General features: G+C 36.3%; 3 protein-coding genes across 5 annotated transcripts; 1 reads left to right on the top strand and 2 right to left on the bottom strand.

The window, feature by feature from the left end:
• The first annotated feature begins 6046 nt into the window (after window positions 1–6046).
• LOC114716573 (serine/arginine-rich splicing factor SC35) lies at window positions 6047–9470 on the top strand. Of its 3 annotated transcripts, XR_003737648.1 has the most exons (9): window positions 6047–6206; window positions 6293–6371; window positions 6460–6539; window positions 6627–6693; window positions 6918–6989; window positions 8031–8252; window positions 8335–8515; window positions 8642–8789; window positions 9026–9470. XR_003737648.1 is itself a non-coding variant. In XM_028901594.1 (8 exons), the coding sequence occupies exons 1-8, from the start codon at window positions 6131–6133 to the stop codon at window positions 8645–8647; spliced, it is 783 nt and encodes a 260-aa protein (XP_028757427.1). In that variant the 5' UTR covers window positions 6047–6130; the 3' UTR covers window positions 8648–8925. The 3 variants fall into 3 exon arrangements, 2 of the variants coding, with proteins under 2 accessions (XP_028757427.1, XP_028757428.1); XM_028901594.1 differs by lacking the exon at window positions 9026–9470 and having other exon boundaries at window positions 8642–8925; XM_028901595.1 differs by lacking the exon at window positions 9026–9470 and having other exon boundaries at window positions 6048–6206; window positions 6627–6733; window positions 8642–8925.
• A 2671-nt stretch (window positions 9471–12141) lies between these two features.
• LOC114716570 (uncharacterized) lies at window positions 12142–16493 on the bottom strand. The gene is made up of 5 exons (XM_028901591.1): window positions 14974–16493; window positions 14703–14865; window positions 13365–13528; window positions 12346–12601; window positions 12142–12246 (listed from the first exon to the last, which is right to left on the bottom strand). Exons 1-5 carry the CDS (start codon window positions 16491–16493, stop codon window positions 12142–12144), a joined length of 2208 nt encoding a protein of 735 aa, XP_028757424.1.
• Window positions 16494–18524: 2031 nt separating this feature from the next.
• Window positions 18525–20287, bottom strand: LOC114716571 (uncharacterized). Its single transcript, XM_028901592.1, has 5 exons — window positions 20143–20287; window positions 19937–20010; window positions 19420–19552; window positions 19043–19324; window positions 18525–18808 (listed from the first exon to the last, which is right to left on the bottom strand). Exons 1-5 carry the CDS (start codon window positions 20260–20262, stop codon window positions 18551–18553), a joined length of 867 nt encoding a protein of 288 aa, XP_028757425.1. The 5' UTR covers window positions 20263–20287; the 3' UTR covers window positions 18525–18550.
• Window positions 20288–24604: the final 4317 nt, after the last annotated feature.

A 24604-nucleotide genomic window follows, 5' to 3' on the forward strand; every position in this document is an offset into this window, starting at 1 on the left:
AATTTATAATTAAATATCAATGATATTTATAAGGTTATAAATAAACAAACTAGCAAATATAACGTCAAAAAAAAAACCACTGCAGAAAGAGTAAAATATTATGCGGCACTAGTTCCTTTTTCAATTTTCATTAATTGTTCTATACATGTTTATCTTTTTAATTAAAAGAACTGGTACCACGGCTTAATATTACAAAAGAATTAAACCCGCGACTGTTCCTCTGTAGAGAAGTTCTCATACCTCTAAATTACAAAATTATTAGCTACTATATGCATATATCTGCTATCTCGTTGTTTTTAATTTTAATGTGTGTGTGCGTGGGTGTGCACGCCCATTTATAACCATGCATTCACTTACTTATAAGCACTTCTCTTTTCCTTTCATAATGAATGTCATTTTCCCGTAAATATAAATGACAAAACAGAAGCCGGTTTCAAAGGTGCCTATATCAGTGGAAATTATCAATAAATCTGAAAGTTGAAACTATCATTAAGAAGGAAGGGGCGAGGTGGCGAATCAGTGATTACACGAAATTCAACTATGGGTTTGTTTGGATTAATTGTGATGAAGAAGATAAGTAATTTTATATCGTATGAGATGGATATTAAAAATAATTTTGTCCCGATCGAAGAATATAAGAAGAGTAATATTTTCAGGGGCGTGAAACCAAGTCAGTATAAAGAATAAAACTTTGCGCTGGCAAAAAAAAATTAAAAAAAATAAAACTTTATCAGGCCAAGCTATCTAATTAGTGCTGATAAAAAAAAGGACCGAAAATGAAAAGAGATAAGCACTTATACAAAAAAAAGGGGGGGGCTTGATCATACACACACACACACATGCCCATATATATACTATCTCCACTTCTTGACATTAGAGCTAGCTGATTTGAATTTTAATTTGGTTCTAAATAAGAAACCCAAATTCATTTTGTTTCTCATATATATTTATTATTATTTTTTCAATATAATTCTTGTAGTATATACACATATTAAAAGTTTTATTAAATGTTAAAGCTAATACACTTAATTAGCAGAGATATTTTAGGAAGACGATATCTATTTATTATAAATGATTAACTTAACAAACTTTCTTAATTTACTTAAATTAGTCAATTAACTCTTATATTAAGGCAGTATATATATAATGCTATAACATCCAGTCTTCTTAAGATATTTAAGAGGTTTTTCTCACTATATAAACAAAGTCGTTCCCGAAGAATAATAGTTTTCTCAAAGTTACTGACAGTTTAATCACAATTAGCTAATAACATAAAACGACATGTAATTATAGTATATAGGTTTGCAATTGCAACAACTTCAATTCGGAGTTCTCCGATAAATTTATAAGGAAAAGAAAACATACAACACTTGTCATCTGGGCTAACTTAAATAGCTAGGAAATGTGGCTTCAGGCATGGGGAGATGTAAAATATTCAACCTTCAGATATACGTATAAGATGACATGATAAAGCACAGGGGCGTTACAGTGAAGATATAGCACAAGACTAAATGTAAGTTCAAAAGTTTGTATGCTCTAATTAACCAAATATTGTTCTTTCACACATGGCTCTAATCAGTTATTATACGTTACGTTGCAGATCCGATTAATGTTGGTTATCTCCTTTCCATCGCAGAATCGATGGCATAATTATATTTTCCCATTACTAGTGTATATAACCCGATCACCATTTATATTTCTAAGTCAATATAAGTGAATTGATCCCATGAAATAATTACAAAGTCTCATTTAATTTGCATGCATATATGAGAAAATGTCTGCTGTTGTTTGTTGAATTTATGATATTACTCCTCCGGTCCTTAATATAAGATTCATTTAACTAATTTGATTAGATTAAGGAAGTTAGGTAAGTTAGTTAATTATAAGAAAAATGACACATTTTTCCTAAAACACCACAATCATCTTTTTTAATACCCCTCTCTTTCTTCTATTTGATTATGGTTGGGAGAGTATCTATAGGGGTAATTTAGAGAAAATTGATAAATATGAGAAATGGGTCTTATATTCAGGACCAAAACCAACTCAAGAATTGAGTCCTATATTAAGGACGGAGGAGTATATATTTGTTACAGTCAAAAGCAATAAAACCCTGTAGCAACAAATATATTCCCCTTTCAAAATGGTGATTTCAGCAAAAGATTCTGCATATAGTCGCTCCATGCGACTTATGGTTATAAGTAAATATACGTACACACATATGAGGAGCATGTATTGAATTTGTTGTCCATATTGCTGACCATGATACATTATTATACATTGTAGCGACCCTTAAGTATATGGTCCGTCAGTAACTAACCATAATAACGTGTATTCGCGACTTTAAAGGGCAATTTTCCCAGACATAAATATTAGGAGACTTCTTATGTTCAAAGTGCCTTTTATTATTATTATTATTTTGTGGATCAAGTTCAACGTGTTTGGTTTTACCAAAACCAGAACAATATATTTAAGTTGCTTTGTCACCAAAAAAAAAAAAAGTTGCTTAATGGCAGAGCGAGGGTGTCATTTTTATCATGATAAATGTTCATATCAATATATATGTATATAAATCTCGGGCTCAATTACCAAGTCTTGCACCTTGCAGATAAAACAATGAATACTGTGAGAAATTGTGAGTGAGTCATTAAGTAAGCCACAACGTGCAATGATCTAAACGAAGGATCGAGGAAGTTATAAGGAATGAGATGAATGCAGTTTTCGATTAGAATTAAGGGGGCATGCATGTTAATTTGGGGCAGCTAGCCTAGCCAGGGGAGGTGTGCATGGTAGTTGAATCTAATCACCCGCCTAAGCTTTACCTTCCCTTCAACGGACGTCTGGTTTATGAGATCACGTGCGCATATATGATATATATCCAATCCGTACTTCTGATTAAAGGCGGTATGTTATTCATAATTTTTGCCAAGCTTGGGCGCAGACGAAAGCTGCCCGTTTACTTTGTGCTTAGCCCTGACGTGATCAGCAACCTAACCTTGAGACTGTGGGTTTAGACTTTAGAATATTAATTAATGCGTAGAACAGGACATTTAGTTAGTGAAAGCGGAAAAAAAAACGAGTTGAACAATATTGACAAACAATGCGGTCAGAAAAAACGAGTTTTAAAATTCTTTGCAGAGGAGGGCAAGTCAATTCTGTCGAAGACAATTAAGATTGATGCGATGAGCCAGCAGACATAAAATCAGCGACTTGATGTTGAAAACAAATTAAAGAGGCTACATTTTGTTTTTGGTTTGAAAAACAGTCCACGTTGCTATCGCGAAGCGTTTGAGATGTTGAATTATACGACTTGCCAATGTATTGCGCATTCGTATTCAATGGCCAGTAAATCTGTGGAAAATTTGTTTTCTACATATGTCAAATTCAGTTATGAATCCATCGAATGGCCAGTAAAATCTCTGTCGATTTTTTATTTTTTATTCTTAATGTCAGGGAACCCTAATTCCAGGAGAAACGTCGAAGCCACGCTGGCGGTTATTTACGCGAGTACTAGATCTGAATTTTCAGCCAAGACTCGGGATTTCCAAGAGTACCGGTGAACTCAAAGGCTAGGGCCTAAGGGGCTTCTTCAACATCAAACATGCTTCTCCAACTTGAAGAAGCTTAGTATATCCGCCCGATGACAATGGTTACTTACGGAACTAGTTTTAGCACTCATTACTTTGATAAGCATTTTAAATTCATTAGATTTGGATTGTCCACATCTCATTTGAATGGTTCAAATTTAATTTTATTTATTTATTTAAAACAATTATTTTAATATATAAATCTAAAATAGGGATAATTTTTTAACTATCATTCTTTTAAAAAATAATTTTTTCTATTTAAAAATAAATAATTAAACATTTTAAATATAAATCATTCAAATCAGATATTCCGTTTTTCAAGCCACGTAAGGAAGCAATATTGATAAAATATTACAACTTGGACCATGGCAGGCCTTTAGCATAAATAACAGTGGCGTGAAAACACTGGGTGCGCGCGCGCGTTTGGAGATATACCTTGTCTGGTCATTTTCATGCATCTTTTTCATTTTCCTTGTACCAGTGAAGACAAACTTCTGCCGAATGTTTACTAAATTAGAACGTACTTGTGATCCCGATAACAATAATGTCCTCATCGTTCTAGAATCCTGAGTGAACACCATGTCAACTGACACTGTTAGAATAAAAATTAAAAAGGTATTTACGTCAAATAATGATTGGACCCTCTGCTCGCTGATTCACCATCGATCCCCGGTCAAATTACATTGTGAAAATGACCCATCACTAACCGAAATTTACTACATTCCAATAAACAAATTATATCGTTGAATAATATAGCCTGAATCGAAGAAAATAATAATGCGTCTGTGTGGAAAGTGGGGTCTTAGCTTGCAGGATTAGTATTGTATGTAGTGGGTGGTTGCAGTGTGATGATGAGGATGTGGAAAGACTTGACGACAGTGTCATTAATTTTCAAGACAGCCCATCCAAAAATAACAAGCACTCCAGTGTCATTTTGCGATTAAGAAGATTCATCCTCCTCCCTCCTCAGAACTCAGCTCGCTCTACGCTGTAGCTCGGCCCTATATTTCTCCTTATTTGTTAGATGTTAGGTGAATTGTGTTTTCTTCTCTGTTACGTTTGTTTATCGGTGAAAGAGCAAGTTTTGTTCTTCTCGTCAAAAATACGTGCCCGTTACAGGTTGTTGGATGGTGTTTGAATAGATGACTGGACCCTGAATGGAATGACCCCTGAAAGTGGAAAAATTCCCTCAAACACGAAATCCACTTGCCCTTTCTTCTTACCATCCATAAACAAACAGTAGTTTTAACCTGCGCCAGGCATACGGTTACATTTACAAATCTACCCTCGTATTCTAATGGGAAGTGGTTGATATCCCATATTACCTGCTAAATTGAACTTGAGCTGGCAGATTTTCATACCCTCGTCTTCTCATTTTCAATGAATAATAATTATTTAAGAAACAAAAGAGGCACCCTCGTCAAACAAGAGCATAAATTGATGATAGAGCAGACTTGCACCTTGGATCATTCACGGTTCAGACTGGGCTTTTAGCTTGAGGCTGATACTGTTTGAGCAGAAAAGTAATTCAGTGGGCTTGGGGGAGGATTCCCTTAAATTGTTTGGGCCTCTTCAATTATTCATGCTGTTGAAAATCTTCAGTGGTAGGAGCATGGTTTCAGATTTTGATGTTTTCCGGGAGATCTAGCACGGTGTGTTTAGCATGACCAAAACCACAGTCCAAAATTGGAGAGCACTAACTACCCGGGAAAAAAAAAAAAAAACAGAGAGAGAAGACCGAGGACAAGGATTGAAAGATTTCTGTATTGATTTTTATTTTAACGGTCTAAATTAGAATCATACGATTTGCATCTTATTTGAGTTTATTGTCAATATTTTAATTTTTCTTTAATTTGAATCAATCAGGATAAAATATAAGATACTTCTTAATTGACAATTTTTACCCAGCTTAAAGGCCAAAAGTAACAATTTTGATGCTTCAAGGGCAATATCATCCTCGAAGAATTCAGAGAGGAAAAAAGAGTGTGCTTTCTTGACAGGCTTCCATGGTCTTCCCCTGTGCATATATGGTAAGCTTTGAGGCTTTGCCAGGTAACATAATTAACTTGTTTTTTTGCATAATGAGTTATGGATGGATGATAAAATTTCTTGATGGGAAAGCTAAGTCCCCGTACAGAATTATTTTTCCCATGCAAATCGAAATTCTCGCATATTAATATTTTGAACAGTTACAAATAGGTAAAAAGCAAAAGCTTTTTTTTTCAAACAGAAAAAGTAAAAGCTTATTTACCAATAAGTATGAAATTATCTTTGACAATTTACAAATTAATTTCTTAAATTTACAAGCGGAGCTTGATATTATCAAGCAAGGGGTAAAATGAACAAGGGCGGTAATTTTTGTTGACCAGGAAATATGTATGGGTCTATTAATGAATTAAGGAATGATTGTGCGCATCCATTTTTGTTGTGGGCCCGATGTTATCAGCGCTGGCTCCCTCGCGCAGTCGCAGTTTCTAAAACCCTAGCGAAGTCGGGCAAAATCGCGGCCCCTCCCCGACTCCAGTCTCGCCGTTTCAACACCAAATATGTCGCACTTTGGAAGATCTGGTCCTCCAGACATCAGAGACACCTATTCCCTTCTCGTCCTCAATATTACTTTCCGTATTTACCTTCACCATTCCCCCCAATTTTCTAAAATTTCCTCCCATCTCAATTCTAATTCTCCAGCCTCGTTTTGCTTTTGCCAGGTACAACCGCTGACGATCTCTACCCCCTTTTTGACAAGTACGGCAAGGTCGTCGATGTCTTCATCCCCAGAGACCGAAGGTGTTCGCTCTTCCTTTTCTGTGTTGTTCTTAACTGGGGACTGTGGGCTTGCTTTGAACATAAATTCGGGTTTTCTCATATTTTGTAGGACTGGTGAATCACGAGGCTTCGCTTTTGTTCGCTATAAGTATGCTGACGAGGCTCAGAAGGCAGTTGATAAGCTTGATGGTTAATTCCACTCTTGAACTCGATAATAAATAGGACTTTAGCAAGTATGGGGCTTTTTGTTTTGTGCTGATTTTCATTACTTGTCAGGAAGAGTGGTCGATGGAAGAGAAATTATGGTTCAATTCGCAAAATACGGACCTAATGCTGAGAAAATGTAAGTGGTTCGACGGTGAATGTGAATGTCAAAACATCAGGTTGGCTACTAAAGCATCAATTTAAAATGGGCGATTCTTTAAAAGACTGCCAGTTCCCTTTTTGATAGTTAAAACTCTGCTTGGTCTAAGTTCTGCGGAAGACTTGTTTCCTCTATAGCTAGCAAATATTTTTTTTGGTTGGCTACTGGTATGCTCAACTGACGTAAATTTTCATATATATTAGTCAAAAGGGCAGGATAGTGGAAACATCCTCCAAGCCAAGAGGGAGGTCAAGAAGCCGCAGCCCTCGTCCTAGGTAAGGAGCCTTCTTCAAGATGCTTCAAACTATATATTTGATTCCCTCTGTTCCGTAGGAGTTGTGTGTTTCTCGTGTTATGTATCTTTGTTCCTATAGTTATTACTTATTCGTATTAATCATGGAAGAGGGTTGTGTTTCACAACATAGTAAATCAAGAGACAGAGAATTAAATATACTTGTGTATTGGGCATGCATAAAAACCATGTTAAAATTGGGCTGAAGACTATTTACCGGAGCGTTGTTTGCATTTGTTGCGTCTCGGTACACAGTGGAGGTCATGCAACTTAAATTTTAGTCGACATAAAAATTGCCAACTCAGTAGTGGTTCCATTACCAATCATCCTTTGTATCTATAGAGACGCCTTAAGGCACCTGACCGGTTCGATCAATTATTGGCGAAGATAGGGCTGGAGTTGACCTCCAACACTCAGTCTTGACTCAGTTAACTGAACCAGCTGAGCCTTCTGGACTGATAGATTGGCTATTAAACTAGGTTGGATCTCCAATCAGATTGTGTTTGCATTTGAACTGGTAAAAACCAGTCTTATCTGGTGTAATTTAGGTTGTTAAACTAACTGGATGAGTTGTATATTTCCCATCAGATATTGCAATAAGTGAGGAAAGGAACAAATATTGCATTATGCTGCAGGAGATCTGAGGCAATATATTATTTGATGTCGATGTTCGTTTTGATTGTGCATGCAGAGTAACAAATTTAGGGAATGGACGTGTTATGACTTGGAAGTTGTCTGCCTTGTGTTTTGTTAATTTATATTCATAAAGCTATGTGTGAGTGAATGGTTCTGCTTAATGAGCAGTACCAATTTTCATTTTTCTTCCTATGCTTTTGAGCTGGACTCAAGTACAGTTTATACATTTAAGGTGCTTTCTGCTTCCAATAACCCACCTATCTAGTATGGTGTTAGTATGATTATAGCCAGTGTTTCATATGTGTGCATGTTTGCATGCATAATGGTTTAGAGGTCATTGTTTCATGTTCACTTTCAGTCTATACTATAGCTGATGGAAAATGTTCAGGCATAGGGATGAATATAGAGACAGGGACTACAGGAGAAGAAGTCGCAGCAGAAGTAGGGAAAGATATGATCGTGACAAGTACCGTGAAAGGGATAGCCGTGAAAGGGATAGGGATTATCGTCGCCGGAGTAGGAGCCGTAGTGCAAGTCCTGATCGGCATAAAGATCGCAGGAGAGGAAGAGATGATGATGAGAGAAGAACTCGAAGCAGATCAGTTGATAGGTTTGAATCTTGTGCTTTTTATTGCCCTCTACATTTTCTCATCATCATATTTTTTCCTGATATACATATGCATTTGCCTCAGTGCATCACCTGCTCGGCATGGCTCCAGTCCTCGTAGAAGTCCATCTCCGCACAGGAGGTCTTCTCGAGATGAGCGACATGATGAACAGAATAGTCATGAGCAATCACCTGCACAGAAAGATGTTTCACCACGAGATCGTCCTATTGATTCTCGAAGCCCATCTCACAAATCTGACGCTGATGTAAGATCCTGTCAATTTTGACAACTTTATTATACTCCCTTATTTTGGGCTAGAGAACTTTTTTTCAATTTAAAAAAATACAAATTTCTGGGCGAGCCATCTGAATTGGGTACACTATGTTTGTAGGAATGATGGGGTAGCCACTTATCGCAGGGATCTACAGGTGGCCTTATTTTGACTTCTGTCATCAGTCGTCTGGATGAAGTCGCTAAATCATGAATGTTCTGGTCTACATCTTGGATTAATGACTTTGTTGCATGGACTTTTTTGGAAGGTTCATATCCTTGTTGGGTTTAATACATTCTTCCATTCCGTGGCCCTTACTGTATTCCGAAATTCTTTCTATCTGATGCTCTTAAAAAGTGTTCAATTCCTAATCTCTCCCCTTTTTGGCTGGAGTGTTCCTACAATATTTGTCAGTTTTTTTTTTCCAAAAAAATTTTCCATCACTTATATTTCCGTTCTCCATTAATCTCCTTATATTGATTAGTTTAGTTTTCAATCATGCAGTTCCGGTTACAAACTTAAAACAAATTCTTATTATAGCTGTGTAGCCTTTGGTCGCGAAGGTTGAATGCTGCTTAGAGATGGTGTACGTACCATTTGAGGCATTATGCCATGTTGTTGTGAAATCTGGGTTGCATTCTTCGGTGTTGTACCAATCCTTGGTATTGGAATTGGTTCTTTCAAGATCATTCAGCAGGCGCGGCTGCTTGCTTTTGTGCTGGACTGTCCGACAGCGTTGAAGTCAGTCTTACGCGACTGGGACCTGCTCGGCCCACATTTTCTTTTGCTGATTGCGTGATGCTTGCCTAAAGATGGCCTTGTGGAAGTCTGGTCCGGCTAGAGTACACCGGATACTCTATAATTGCGTTTCTAGTCTGACGCGTTGCAGCATGCATTCCTTGACCCTTTTTCTATTTTTATTTTTAGGATTTGCTTGTTTTTACTCTTGGTTTTGATAAATTGAGAAATTCTAATGAGCATAGTTGAATAGGCTATGATAACCAAATTTATTCAAAATTTTAGAGGTAGGCCTATTTCATGTGGCAGCAGAGCCTATCGGGGTATCGACTGTTACTCTAATTTCTTAATTAGTTGAGATCAAGGAACAAAAAACCAGACCGGACACTAAACCGGTTGAGATGGTGGTTCAAGGGTCAGTTGGTCGAACCGGGGTCAACGCAGGATCCAACCGATCATATTAAAATAATTTAATTTAATTAAAAATAACAAAATATAACAACATTGACAATCACTAATAACAAAATATAAGAAAATATGACAATAATTTGATTGTAATAATAACAAAGTATAACAACATTGAGAATTTTAATCTTTATGGTTCATCATTAATTAAAATTAATAATCATCGATATCAAAATTATCATTAAAATTTATTTAAATCTATAGGGGCTGATATATTAGGAGCTGCATAAGAAAAAATATGACTAATAATAACCTAATCATTCAAACTGGTTTATTACCGGTTCACACCGGTTTTTACCTGTTTTCATCAGTTCACACCGATTTGACCGGTTCTCTACTAGTTCAACTTCTTCCTGGTTTAGTATCCAAACCGAACCGGTCCATTGACGGGTTCATCGGTTTACCGGTTAAACCGGCTGGTCCGAACTGGTTTTTTATTCACTGGTTGAGATAAATTTTTGGACTCAATTTGTCTCGTTGCTCTTCAAGTTTCTAGGGTAACTAAACTGTGAGGACCTCGATGTCATGTTCTATTGTTTTATTTAAAATAAAAATATTGAATAAAAAGTAATAGAATTTTGCCTTGCTGTAAGGTTCGATTTTTCTTTTTATCAAACAACATCACTTTACCTTCTCAAAAGTATGGCTCTAGACCACCGGGGGGGGGGGGGAGGGAAGAAGTTAACCTCGCTTAAACGATCAAAAAGTTGAACTTACCGCTAGGGACCTACCTTTTCGCTATTCAACACTTCACGCGATGTTGCGAAGTACAAAAACTAAACCAAAGGTTTGGCTGCAAGTGCAGTAATATTAACACAGCAATACGAAGTACGAGGTAAATTTATAAGTTGGTTTATGTAAAAAAGTTTCTTGACTTACGTAAAATAAGTGCTTATGACTGTTCATCCAAATTAGGGAGTATTTAGCAACCCTCAAAAGTGTTTTTAAAAAACACTTTCCTGCAAAACAAGACAAACTCTTCTACATATTTACTTCATATACTGTAAAAGCACTTTTAAAACTATGGTTTGGTTTCTGAACTTCGAAAACAGTTTAACAGTACCCTATATTTTATTTATGGATGAAATTGCTCGGCGTGCTATTCTAATTTTGCAGGATCTGAAAACTGAAGCATTACAAAGATCCACTGTGAATTGGTTGATCCGCACAGAATGGTATTTGGAGGTGAGGAATAGATAAAGCCGTCACGAGTAGTTGCCACGTAGGTTGAGGTTGATTTGAAATTTGTTGCAGACAGGGTTACCACCACTGACTGTGTTCGAGAAGGAAAAGTGTCCCTCTGGAACGGGCCGTCATGATAGATAGTTAGGTACCACCAACCACTGCAAGAAAAATGGCAAGCTCTTATCGTTATAGGACCCAAGGATGCTTGAGCCCCCAATATGCTGGTTTCATGGTTTCTCCGTTGCTTTGTTCTTTGAGTTTGTGTCTCAGATGGGATTGATGTTTTACTGCTAGGTTGTGCTATTTCTGCAACACTTGCGAAACGAATGCTTGAGTAATGAAGTACCTTATGGTTGGGTTTGGATAATCGAGCCTTGTTGCGCCAGTGTTTTCTTTTCTCCACCCCTTAAGTGTTTTTAAATATTTGAATTGAAGCATTTGTGTTAAGATCTAATCTATACTTATTATACATCATCAAGCAGCATGTACGTTGAAGCCAATACAATTACATTATCGAATGGGACTTCAGGGTCCTTTTGGGATGTAGTTCTGATGTACCGCTTGCTAATTAACTATATTTCACGCACAAAGATTCGGAACATTAAAAACCAATTGCAATGGTGATGTTGAATAGGGTCAATCTCTTGTTGACGGAAGACATTGTGAAAGCAATGGTCAACGGAAGGGTTATCATATACCCTGATGATTGATTTCGGCCTGCCTAGTGCCCCAAACTCAAGAAACACAAATAATTATCTTATTCAAAATCTAATCATCAAGTGATATCAACCTGTCAATCTCATCCAAAATGTCATATTCAGTCGCATCATGTATCTGAAAAGTTGCAATTTAATAGGCACATGTAGGCAATGTCTAGCTATAATTATATAAATGAAGTTTCGAAAACAGATATCCAGGATCATGTACATAACAAAGATCAAGAAACTTCAACACAACATCCCATAACCATTGGACACCACAACAAAAGACAATACAAGATGCATCAGCGCCATACAGAAGCATATCTGGTAACTACACTTGACTCTCCAACTCTCGGACAGTTGATCATACGAGGGGCTTTAATTGCAAAATTCTTCCCAAGTCGATTAGACCTTGATTCTAATAAGCATACATACACATAGTAGGTGGTGGCTAAGTTAGACAACAGAAGAAGTTTTAATTAGGAGCGATCTTCTTTAAAACAACAACATTTTTTGTCCGGCTGTCAGACACTACTTCTTCAGTAAATTTCCCGAGAAAATCCTCTTGCAATACGGGCTGGTGCGCAAGATTTTGTAAGGACGAACTGCTTCAACCAAAGACGTATGAAGGGAACCCTGCATCAGAAATCAAACAACAAGAAGGGGAGATGAAATCATGCTTGACAATTCTAAAATTATATGCAAACTGAGCTTCATCTATGTCACATTTTAAACCTTTGTCACTGCAAGAGCAGACTGAATGACATAGTTGGCGTATGGATCTTGCAACAACTGCTCGAAGTGAGGTGAAGACAGCAATTCTCGGACGATCCTTGATCTGCTCTCTCCAACATGCTTAAGGCATTTTTCAACCACGTGACTGCTAAATTTTTGCGTTGACAGATTTACGTAGTTCCCTTTGAACTGACAAATCAGCTTAGCTGAGGCAGTTGGGATCTCCATCTCTATTATATACTGAACAACATAATTTCTGACAGATGACAAATGGAAGTGTTAGTTTTAGTGATTAAGACTAGACCGAGCACGTGTAGTGATTTTGTCATTATTGGTGCCAGATAAAGGCATTATACACACCTTTTTAAAAGACATTTTTTCCTATTATTTTTTGTACTATTTTTGAGTTTAAGGAAACTCCTTATGTGTTTTTTCTTTTGAAAAACTAGCATGCGTCCTGTGTGTTGTAAGGGATTTGGAAAATAAGTAGCATTATTTATGGCTTTTAGACACCGTAACTTGTTAGTTTTTAATTATATAGATGTATGTATATTAATCCACTTGAATAGCATTTTATTCGAATCTTATTGAATTTTACAAAATGATTTTGATTTAAACTAAGATGATGTTTGATTCGTTATTATGAGTTAGGACTAATGATTGCTCCTTATAAAGTATAGTGTCCTATGATGTCAATTCAAGAGGACTATAATTAAAAGTAACTTATGAATAATAAATAACCAAAAAAAAAAAACTATCTACTTCCCATTCTTACCTCTTATCATGCATAGCGGCTATTCAAAACATGGACAACAGTTGTAGCGGACAAAATGACTATATTTATTCGCTAAGCAATCATAAAATTAGTCATTAATATTTATTGAATGTAAATCCTGTGAAGTCATTACAATAGGAGCAAATTTCAAGTATGTCAATTTAGCCCATCAATATTATCTCAAATCTGGAAGTCCCAAACAAAATAAGCAATTCTTAACAGATGAAAGATCAAGGCAAATTACCCAAAAGGATCTTGAGCAAGAAGAAGCCCATGTTTGCATATTTCTGCGACCAGCTTATCTCGATATTTGCCGATCGAATGATCAATGCAACGTTGCAATACGCAACATCCATGTCGATGAGTAGCTATGTCAACACAAAACTTTGCGGCAGCATAAAAAATAAACTGTGAAACATAATGAAGGTAAACGAGAATGAATTAACTTAATCGTATAATTGAACTAAAAAAGAGATTGGTGGGGGGGGGGGACAAAGATCGTGGAACAATGTGCGCGGGCAAGAAAATACAAACTCAATAATAGAGGTACAGTTCTAGAAAATTTATGCATAGCAAGGACAATATGACGCTGATATAAAAACAGCAGAGCCTCTCTGAAGGCTTGAATTACTAATGTTACTTTGTCAGTAACTTCAATAAAAAAGAATGACTCCTCATACAGAAAATTTTGGCAACAAACTACTTCCTTTCAATTGAATTTTCCATTTACACATTTCCTTCAGATTCTGTGCCTACCTACCTTCATGCATACCATCATAACTGAGCCTGTTTGAAAGACCTGTCTCTTTCATGTAAACTTTCAGAAACAAAGATTGCATTCAAAGTGAAGTGGAAATGGATATTTAAACGTTACTTTGAGAGGCACTTAACAAGGTAATTTCGGAGAAATATTCAGCGCCTGCGAGGCTGCAACCATATTCATTTCAAACTAAATTAAGAATTCTGCATATTTTCTCCCTGTATGCAAGCATTGAAGATTTCGGAGGTTGCTGAGCATGTTCCACAGTCACCTAAAAGCTCTAATCCTGACTTTTTGAAACAGAACATACCACTAAGATGATGGTTATAGAACTCAACAGAGTTAACGGCTTAAGAAAGCACCTAACGATCTAATTTTATTGAGCTAGCATATTGAACCAGTTGGAACATGATATACAGGAGCTCTACGTAATTTAAGATGTTACAAAAGGTTTTAAACAACGAACCTTTTTCCGATTATAACATCCTAAGCTAGGCAGTGTCAGGTTGAGCTTAACAATACCAAGATCATATGGTATGACTATAGTAAAGTAGCAATATTTTTGGGAAACGTTGGGTTGAGAGTTCATTCGAAACGATTTCCATAAGGAATGCAGCTAACAAGATAATTCATTTTTCCACATTTTCTCCTTGGATCCTATGTTTCCATTTTGTTGCATCATACTGTTCACGCAGTACAAATGACCAAATAGTCATCCACTTTCGATTGTGGAAGCAAAGCAGGTGAAAAAACAGATATCATATCTAAGTGTAAGATTGGCATTAAAAATTAAGGGAAAATATTATAAGAGAGGCGTTTTACCTCATTATCTTGACAGCTAAGGCATTGCAAACAACGTTGTATCACATGATTTCCATTCAGATCCTTAATAAGATCAAGAAAACCTGCTTGAAGGGCTGACTTCACTAATGAAATTTGTTTCCTAGAGTTGAGTGTCTCAATCAACTTCTGTATGACCCTTGTGCTGACGCAATGGTATTTGTTTAGTGGTCAAAAGTATATAATATGTGCTATATCCTATCTACAGAAGAGGATTAAAAAGGAAATTTATTGTTAAAATGGAAAGACATACCCATGCGTGTTTAAAGATATTCTGACGAGCTGCCCTGGTTCTTTAGTCACCATGGAAACAATCTGCAATTTTTGTTCTTCTTTACACACATCCAGTAACTTCTGCACAAGATAATTACCAAAAGGGTCCATCATGAGTTCAACAACATTATCTATGATTCCCTCAAATACTATATGCATGTCCTTAGAGTTTCCCTTATCAACCATCCTTTGTAGGAAGCGACATCCGTTCTGATCCTTTGCCAGAAAGTAAATGTAATCTTGGTGTTCAGCCAAAGAACAGAAATTCAGTAGTGCGGGCAGTGGGAAATCACCAACAAGACTGCCATTATTCCCATAAATTTGACTTCCAGGAGTATAAGAATTGCGTTTAGAAGCTTTCTCCCCCGCAGTTGCAAATGCAATCTCATTAAGGGAATTCTTTTTGTTACCCCTCATAGAATTGAATCCTTTGTCTATGCAATAATTTATATCTTTTCCTTGTATGATAAAACTATTGTCACATCGAAACGCCACTGGATCGCCACCAGCTCTTTTGGACGAAAGAAATTCAGGCAGCTCAAAGTTAGCAATTCCCCTTATTTTTTCGTTTGTATCCTGAAGTGAAGCTAGCTTGGGGTGCATAATTTGAGAGAATCTTAAGGGGTTTTCGACACTTCTGCTTCCATCATAATCCATTCCACAAAGTTGTGAGCTAGTTAAACCATCATAAAGGAAGGGGTTGATGATAGATGGCTTCTGCAGTTGAACTTCTCCTTCGTAGCTGCTGCTCCCCTGTTTCTTGCTTTGCTCCAATTGATATGTTTGGTTCATGTTCCAACCAGAGCACAAACTCAAAGCGCTTGATTGACCATGCGCGAGGGAAGGAGTGCATCCTTTCTCCGAGGCCTGGTTAGCCCACTTCATGTCAGCAACCATACTCGGTGAAACTCCCCAAGTAGACGATGAGATACACTCATAATTAGGTGCGGGAACTTGATTGCAAAAATCTTCATGGGAGTTCCTTGTTTCATTAACGCGGGGAATATTTATATCGAAAGAAAAACCGTCAAATCCAAATCCGTAGGAGTCCGCTTCGGTTGCCTTTGTTTTGTTACCATTTCCCTGCCCGTCCACAATGTTCATTCTATAGAAATCATGAGATAGGTCCAGATCAACCACTTGATTATCAATGCTGCTCTTCCCAATATGGAAATCCGATGACTCGGGGTCCCACAACAATTTAGTTGAGTGATGATCGTGGGGTGTTAGATGCTTCCTGTCCTGAAATGGAGCTGAGTATGAGGAACTGTGGGGAGAAATATGAAGCCCATCAGCGAAAGAAGTTAACGAAGGAGAATGTGATGTGTGAGAGACCCTCCATACAGGGGAGTTAATGGCCAAATGCTCATTGTACCGATGGCAATGATGAAGATTGGGATATGATGCGTTTGGAAATCCATTCCACCACGTTCCCAACACTCCATCTCTCTTCATGCTGTTCTCTGCGTTGCTCATATTTTTCTCAGATGTCTTGAACATTGTTAGAAGAAAAGCGATTCAAAATTCAGAAACAGAAGGGTGCAAGATTCAGTCCGAAAACCCACGTTATAAAGAAAATTCAGAGGCAGAAGAGACGTCGCAACGAGGCACGGCAACTATTTCGTCGAGTATGCAAGCATGAAGAATGACTGATGAGCTTTATAGCATCTGAATCTCATTTTGTTTGGAATGCGAGAGAACGAGGAATTATCAGAAAGGGGTTTTTGATGCTGACGGTGACGGGTGTGCTGGTGTACGTGTACGGCCCGTCCGGTTCACGCTCACTCTCCCAAAGAAAGATCCAGCCGCTTTATGGTGCGCGATCCCACTTTGGAGCAGAAAAAAAGAGCAGCTTTTTTTTTTTTTTCAAAGTTTAATTCGTAAACAAAAACCGTTTTTTGCAAAAATTGGTTGTTAAATCAGCTTGGATTGTGCAGTTATGATTATTATAATCAGAAACTCGAAATTTAATATCTTTCTGTTGGTTACGCATTCCATTTCTGTGTATGAAAATATTAAAAAATGAATTTAAAAATGTTTATGTTTTTAAAAAATTTGTTCGGAGAGAGAATGTCTGATTAGACCAATTCTACGTAAATAGCTGCCACGGTTAGAGTGTGAAGCTGCCATAAGCATGTTGGGCGTGGGACACTCGGAATGATTCAATGCGTTAGGATCGAGAAAAATATGTTTTTGTTTGAACTTATTTTTTATGAAGAAATATACGCATGTGTGTAATACATTTTAAGTAGTACTCCTCCGGTCCTAATTATAAGACCCAATTGACTTATTTGAGAGATTAAGGAAGTAAGTTAAGTTGGTTATTATAATAAATAAGTGTTGCTATTCCTAAAATATCCTTGCTAATTAAGTATATTGCTAAAACTATCATTATTAAAAGGATTATCTTGGAAAAAAATGCATAAATATAAGAGAGAAAATGAATTGGGTCTTATAATTAGGACCAAATAAAAAGTCAAATTGGGTCTTATAATAAGAACCGGAAGAGTACTATATATACAAACACACACAGCCACAAAAGGATGGGGGAGAGAGAAAAGGAGTAAGCGAGAATTGGCCGACCAAAGCTTTGCTCAGTGGGAGGGAGATGAAATAAATCAGGGCGGAGAAGCGGGGTCGTCCCTTCCTCTGGCCACTGCCCACTGGATGCGTTGTTATTCTATTCATGTTGCCACTTTCAAGCTTTTTCTGAATCTTCACCCTGTTTTTCTCTTGGATAAATAATCTTCACTGTTTCAATATTCTTAGCGGCCAGTCGTTACCCATATTCCACTTCTGCCCCTGCATCTCCACATAATCCGTACTTCCCCCTCTTCTTTCACTTCTGCAGGTTGCGCCACAGGTATTTCATGATTCAAGCGTATTAGCCATCAATCTAATAGCACATACCAATTCAGGTGGACCCTCATGCGTTCTCAGGGGGGCATGAATAACAAATTTATTACTCAACTTATAACTCATTATAAATTTTTAACCATATAGGTATTGATATAACCATAGTTATAGATGCATATGAATCTTTCAACATTGAGGCCTATCTTGGCCGTTGTTCTTACAAGTAGCCATTACGCAGATACCTATTTCTCCAATCACAGCCCCCGCAGTATGTGCTCATCCATAATGCCGACTATGTTTTGTTCTATCTGTTTACATGTAGCAAGAAGCTTATCTCCCTTTTCCTTTTACCCCAAGCTTTTTCAGTTTGGGAAAGGAATTTGCTGTATTTTTTAAACCGTGATGGGACTTCATCCCCCAGAACCAAATCAATTGTTGGTGCATTAACACAAGCAGCTAGAGTATGCTCATCCGAGGAACCGCACATTCAAAACTATGAATGCAGCAGATGGACATTAGGTTAAAAAAAGATACACAGCCCAAATCACTTCATTAAGTAAATAGTTCCTTTTGGCCAAGACATCAAGAAGCCTAAAACAGTCGAGTCCCAGATCCCAAAAGTAAGGTCAAATAATATCATAACGCATCCCCAGTAACAATAACCAAAAAACAGTAGCCATAACACAGTTAGACCTAACAGGCTATACCAAGGCAATGCTGCTCTCCCCCCCAGGTGGCTTCCTAATGCCGCCTAGGTAGTCTCTGGACTCTACCTTTCCATCAGCAAAGATGTTACTGCCACTCATTTCTCGCAGTTTAGCTACGCTGAGTGGCTTCTCGGCAGATGATGGGGGCGCATCACCCTTGAAGATGTCATTTCCGGAAAGATCATTAAATTTCTGGTTATAAATCTTCTTTGCCGTCTTGTTAATTGATTCATTGTCTTCGTCTCCATCAGCCTGTAGATTCAGGTTACGAGCAATTTGTTATTTGACTGAAAGAAACATTAAGCACACAGATACAACATAACAACATTCCCACACGCTTGAAGCACAAAACAGTATCGCTACTCTGCAGTTCACAAGTATGCTCAACTGATATGTGTCATATCGTGCAGACAGAGAAGAATTATGTCATCTAGTCTTAAAAGTGCGATTATATAATTCAGATTAGCAACATAAAGTAATCCATACAGGAAGTGTAGCAGGTTCTCCAATGCTTATGCTTCCTTTCAATTCCATAATGCGAGGAGTCACAGGCCGGGGTTTAATTTCAGGTGGAGAAGCAAATATGTTATGGCCACTCAGCTCCTTGCACTTTGCATCAGAAAGCTGCTTCTTCTTAGAGTCTGATTCACTTTCCAAGGTTCCACTCAGCTCACGCTGCTTGGCCACCTCAGGCAAAGTAGTGGGCTTTTTGGGAGAAATGCTCTCTTCCTCACCAAAGGAGATATGACTGATTCCAGCAATTGCTTGCTGCCAATTTCCAGAAATCAACAATGGGAATATGAGTCAGCAAAAATCCAATACAAAATATTGAAATCTGATTGTTCTTACATAACAATTGGTACCTGATACATGCGCAGTCCAGTTTTGTTCGGAGTGGGGTTGGCACTGCCGGGTTCTAGTGTGTCGTCATCTCCTTTGGCTGCAAAGATCCCACTGCCAGTGATCTCCTTCATTTTATACTCTGAACAAGGCTTTCTGAAAATTGCATGGCAAACCAATTTCAGATGCCATAAAATAAATACACACAAAGCAAAAAACGCATTGGTTCATGATTGATAAGAAGGGGAAACTATTAGTTAATGTGATTCAATAATCGATTTTGCATTCATTTCCTACTTGTTTTAGTACTCGCAACCCACATCACCATACCTTAAATGGAAGTTGTAACAAATATAAATAATAATAAAATAAAGGAACAAATGAAGCTGTTTCCGGTATCCTAGGCATATTAGCTCTTTCAATCAAGATTTAGTTTGCAGATCAGACAGAAAACATGGTAGAATCAGGTCCACGAACAATTTAACTGATCATTCGAACTTAATCTCAAAGTAGATAAGAAGCAGCGCACATAGATCTCACCGTTTGTTTAAGTTCTCGACTTCTTCGTCCGTCACCTGACCCCCAAACACCACCTTACTGATCCCATCCGACGGCTAACATCCAACAGAAAAGACGATTGTTGATAAAATTTCCCACCGATAGTAAATAGAAAAGAAAGAAGCAAAGTTGCAGAAACCAAATTAAGGAGGAACAGGATTGAGAGCAGTGAATAGAATATGGAGTACCTGGTGAGAACGAACAGTGGCAGAGCCAGGAGCAGGAGAATCAGGAGGTGGAGTTTCGGACCAAGTAAGCAGATCTGCGGTGGAAGTGTGAGGCTTCCTAACCGGGGTGGTTCTCTCCATTGGTGGTCAACAGTAATTCACCAAAGATTGAGTTCCAATATGAGAGATGACGACAGAGGAAACGAATAAGCCCAAACAGTGATTACTCCTCAGTAATCACCTAAAGACAAACCCGCATTTAAATTTAAAATTTTAAAAAATATATACTGATGACAAAAGGAGGCGAACCGTCCCTATTTCTGGGGGCGGACGCGTATATCTCGGCTTGCAGACGGAAAGATGAAAATGGAATGGGCGGAGGTGACGACGATGAACTGCGGATCTCAAAAATTGCAGCAGTTTGTTTATTTATTTCTGGATTGGATTGGTTGCTTTTAGTTCTTGGCTTTGAAGGACGCAGAATGAATGAAGGTGGAGTACAAGAGGACCAAGGAGGATATAGAAGCAGCAGTAGAAGCTACTCTCCTGGTCTGAACTTTAAGCCAAGGCCACCCTCCACAATATATATACATATATATATATATATATATATTGTAGACCTCCCCTGTCTCTCCTTTAATTTTTCCCCCTAAAAATTCGTTGATCATTTATGCTCTCTCTCTCTCTCTCTCTCAATTTTGAATCTCACACCGCCCCCGCTGTATGCCCCTTTTTTCCCCTCTTTGTTAATGGCAAGCATGTGCACCGGCTGGACCGCCACATGCCGGTTTTAGAAGAGCTACTCAATTACTCTTTTACCCCTTTCAACTCTGATGCTCCGGCCAGCTCAATTTTGAAACTATAAATCATTTTATGCAATTATTAATAATTATATTTCGAGCTACCTGTCTCCTTTACTGCCGCCTTTCCCCCAAATTCTGAAAATATTTTGCGCAGAGACGTCATTATCTCTAAAAGTCTTGAATGAGTAAAGGCTGTATGGGCTAAAAAGAGAAAATTGTTGGTCTAAATGAATAAAGGATGTGCAGGGAAAAAAATCTCAGCAAAATGAATACTAGAGAAATGCATTTTAACTGGGGACTTGGATGCATTAGCATTAAGTTCTGTTTGGCAAATATCTAAAACCATGGTTTTAAGATGGTTTGGGTAAAAAATTTGTCAAATAAAGAGAAAAATCAACAAACCACGGTTTTAGGCTTAAAATTATTATTTCAAAAAAACTGAATCCATTCAGCTTCTGGTTCAAATTAGAGAGTATAATTGTACTTGTTAGAGTAGATCCTAACAGTAATATAACTTTAACACCCCTCAATTATTTTTCTATAAACATATTTAATTTTATATCTTATAAATATATATACACATATTAATTATTTACTAATTACATTATCTTATTTATTATTAATTTTTTTGGTAAAAAATATATTATTAACAATTTTATTCCTTCAAATTAAAATATATTATAAAATCTATATTTTATGTAATTATCATATTAACTTATGCTTTTTTAGTAATTTGTGCATATAAAAGTACTTCTGATAATAATTATCTAAATATTCTCACTTTATTATAATCACTTTTTTACAAAATTTATTCTCAAAAAGCTATTCTCCAAACCGTGATTTAGTTTTATCGAAACACCCCTAAGTATCACTCAAAAAAGCATTCTCATCCCTTTCTTCTTTCTGTTTCAGACTTGAAAAAGAAAAAAGAATAATTACAGTAAGATCCCAACAAAAAATAATTATTATAAAGTCCCAATAACAATTTAAAAAGTCTGTAATAATAGGTTTTAAAGTATGAAATGATAATTTTTTAGGCTTATTTATAATTATATTAGTCCTAATATGACCCAATTATTTTGGAGATTGAAGTAAGAGTTGTTTATAATTAATGTTTCATTCTAAAATAAATGCTAAAAGTATATTGCTCAAAGAAGGATTATCTGGTCTATAGAGAAAAAGGGTCAATTGACCTATTCGTTATGATATATATTTTTGGAGCTGATTGTAATTCTCTCAAGAAAAATCACTTGCCAAAGGGGTGAGGTCTCTGAAAAGGGCATTATCGTCATTAGAGAAGTTAGTAGATGATGGCGTGAAACCGTCAATTGTGCGAATGCGCTGGAATGTCACGTTACAATGAAATTATCCGTTAAAACATCCGGAATGGCTGCTTGTTGGCATTGATTACGGAAAATTCGAATTTTTTTGGAACTTTTGTTGCGAATATGAGGCTTTGTCTGATACAGTGGGAAGAAGAGAAGCGAAGTGAAAGTGAGAGGAAGTTATAAGTATTGTTTGGTTTGAAGGAAAAAAAAAAGGTTTATTGTTTGGCTCTGGAGGAGAGAGGAAGTAAATAATTATAAGTTGACAAATATGTTATTATTATTTTATTATTTTATTTTATTTTATTTTTAATTAAAATTATTATTTTCTATTTTATGAATTAAAAAAATTTATTTCACATGCATAAAATATTTATATATCTATAAAATATATACATATCATAAAAAATATTATATTATTGTTATCAAATATACATATCATAAAAATTACATATTTGTTATATTATATTGAGAAGAAATAGTACAATAACGATAAATAGTATATCATCATTATCAAATATTATTTAAAATTTTTTTTTACTGAAAATGATAAACTTAAAATTTAAAAAGAATAGCGGCTGAAAGAGTTAAAAAAACAATTTTTTTTATTGAAAGGGATAAAATTAGAATATTTTAACATTGATATAGATAATTTAGTCAAGATGAAATATAATATTTTCCTATTCTTTAAAAAAAAATCTTAAATTTGGAGGAGAGCACAACAAGAAGAAGGAAACACTTAAAGACAATTTTTTTTCTCCTCACCTCCCTCCATTTTTTTTCTAACCAAACGTAATTTCTTATCCATTTCCTCTTTTTTTGTCCAAAACCTTCCGACCAAAAGTCACAATAACAGTCTTATAAAACTAATGAAATTTCAAAGTTATTTCCTTGCCCAAAAAGGAAGGTATTGCCTTTTTGGTAAACCGTAATACCACTAGTTTTTACTGATTGATTACCAAAAAAGACTATTTCTCAAGGAGAAACTTACCAAAGAAACCGGCCAAAAACTTTATCCAAAAAAAAAAACTGTCAATAATAACGGTCATCTTCAAGCATGGCCAATATAAGCCATCATGTAACTATCTATTCAATTTCTCTGTCACCTAAATCCCCTTAGTTTATTATATTGTGATCCACCTAAATCACTTTTGACTATGATTGAATTTTTATTAATTTAAAAAATAAATAATCGTGCTTAGACGAGAATCTTGTGGATCTTTGAAATGACAATTGGGCAAGCAATTCATCCAACTGTGTTGCTCCCCCCCCCCCCCCGGGCCGGGGGGTTGGCAAAGCGTATTGTTGATCATTCCAAATGCAGGAATAGCGCACGAAAAATAAAATCCTAATTTTAGCAGCTTGTTTCTCAAACTGCAAATTCTTATATGCCTAGATAGAGAAACGTAGAGTCTACTGTATAGTGATTCGGAGGAAGTAACTATGGGGTGTAGGTGAGAAGAATTTGAAAATGGGGAGAAGTGGACCAAAAAGGCAGAAGCAAAAGAAAATACTCTTTCAGTCCTTAATATAAAACTCATTTAACTAATTTGATTAAATTAAGAAGTTAGGTAAGTTAGTTAATTATAAGAAATGTGACACATTTTTCCTAAAACACCATAATCATCTTTATTAATACCTCATCTCCCTTTTTTACTTGATTATATTTGAGAGAGTATCTAAAAGGATAATTTAGAGAAAACTGATAAATATGATAAATAAGTCTTATATTTAGCACTAAAACCAACTCAATAATTAGATCATATATTAAAGACCGGAAGAGTAGTATAGTAAGATGCCCCATAAACGTGTATGGGAACCTGACTTGAAACACACCCAACTATCTAACAATGTGGGGGTGGGGGGTTTATTGCGAAGATGCCATAAAGTTAGGCTATGTTTGGATTGCAGTTGGAGAAGCCAAAAGCACACGGAAAAGCGTGAAACTGAGGTTAGTGGCTTATTGCAGCTTAGAAGATTGTTTGGATGGGACTCCTTTTCCAACTGACTTATGAGAAAAAGTAACTTTTCTAACTGACTTGGAAAAAAGTAACTTTTCTAACTGACTTATCCAACGTAATCTGAATCAACTTTTCTAACTGACTTATGGGAAAATTATGCAAAGCTTACGATCTAATTAGTCATGTGATTTCGTTTACTTTAATTAGAGACCAAATAAATTTTAATTTATATTCTTGTTTATCCATTATGTATATTTAATTAATTATCTACAATGTGTTTTCAAATTTTCCTCCATAACAAATATTTTTATTTTATAATCTCACAAATAAAATATTTATATTTTATCATAATAATTTTATGTATTTTTTAAACTATTATCACATTAAAAATATT

This window comes from Neltuma alba, unplaced genomic scaffold, assembly GCF_004799145.2.
Source record: "Neltuma alba isolate B1F8T4 unplaced genomic scaffold, ASM479914v2 tig00011680_pilon, whole genome shotgun sequence".
Classification (NCBI taxonomy): domain Eukaryota; kingdom Viridiplantae; phylum Streptophyta; class Magnoliopsida; order Fabales; family Fabaceae; genus Neltuma; species Neltuma alba.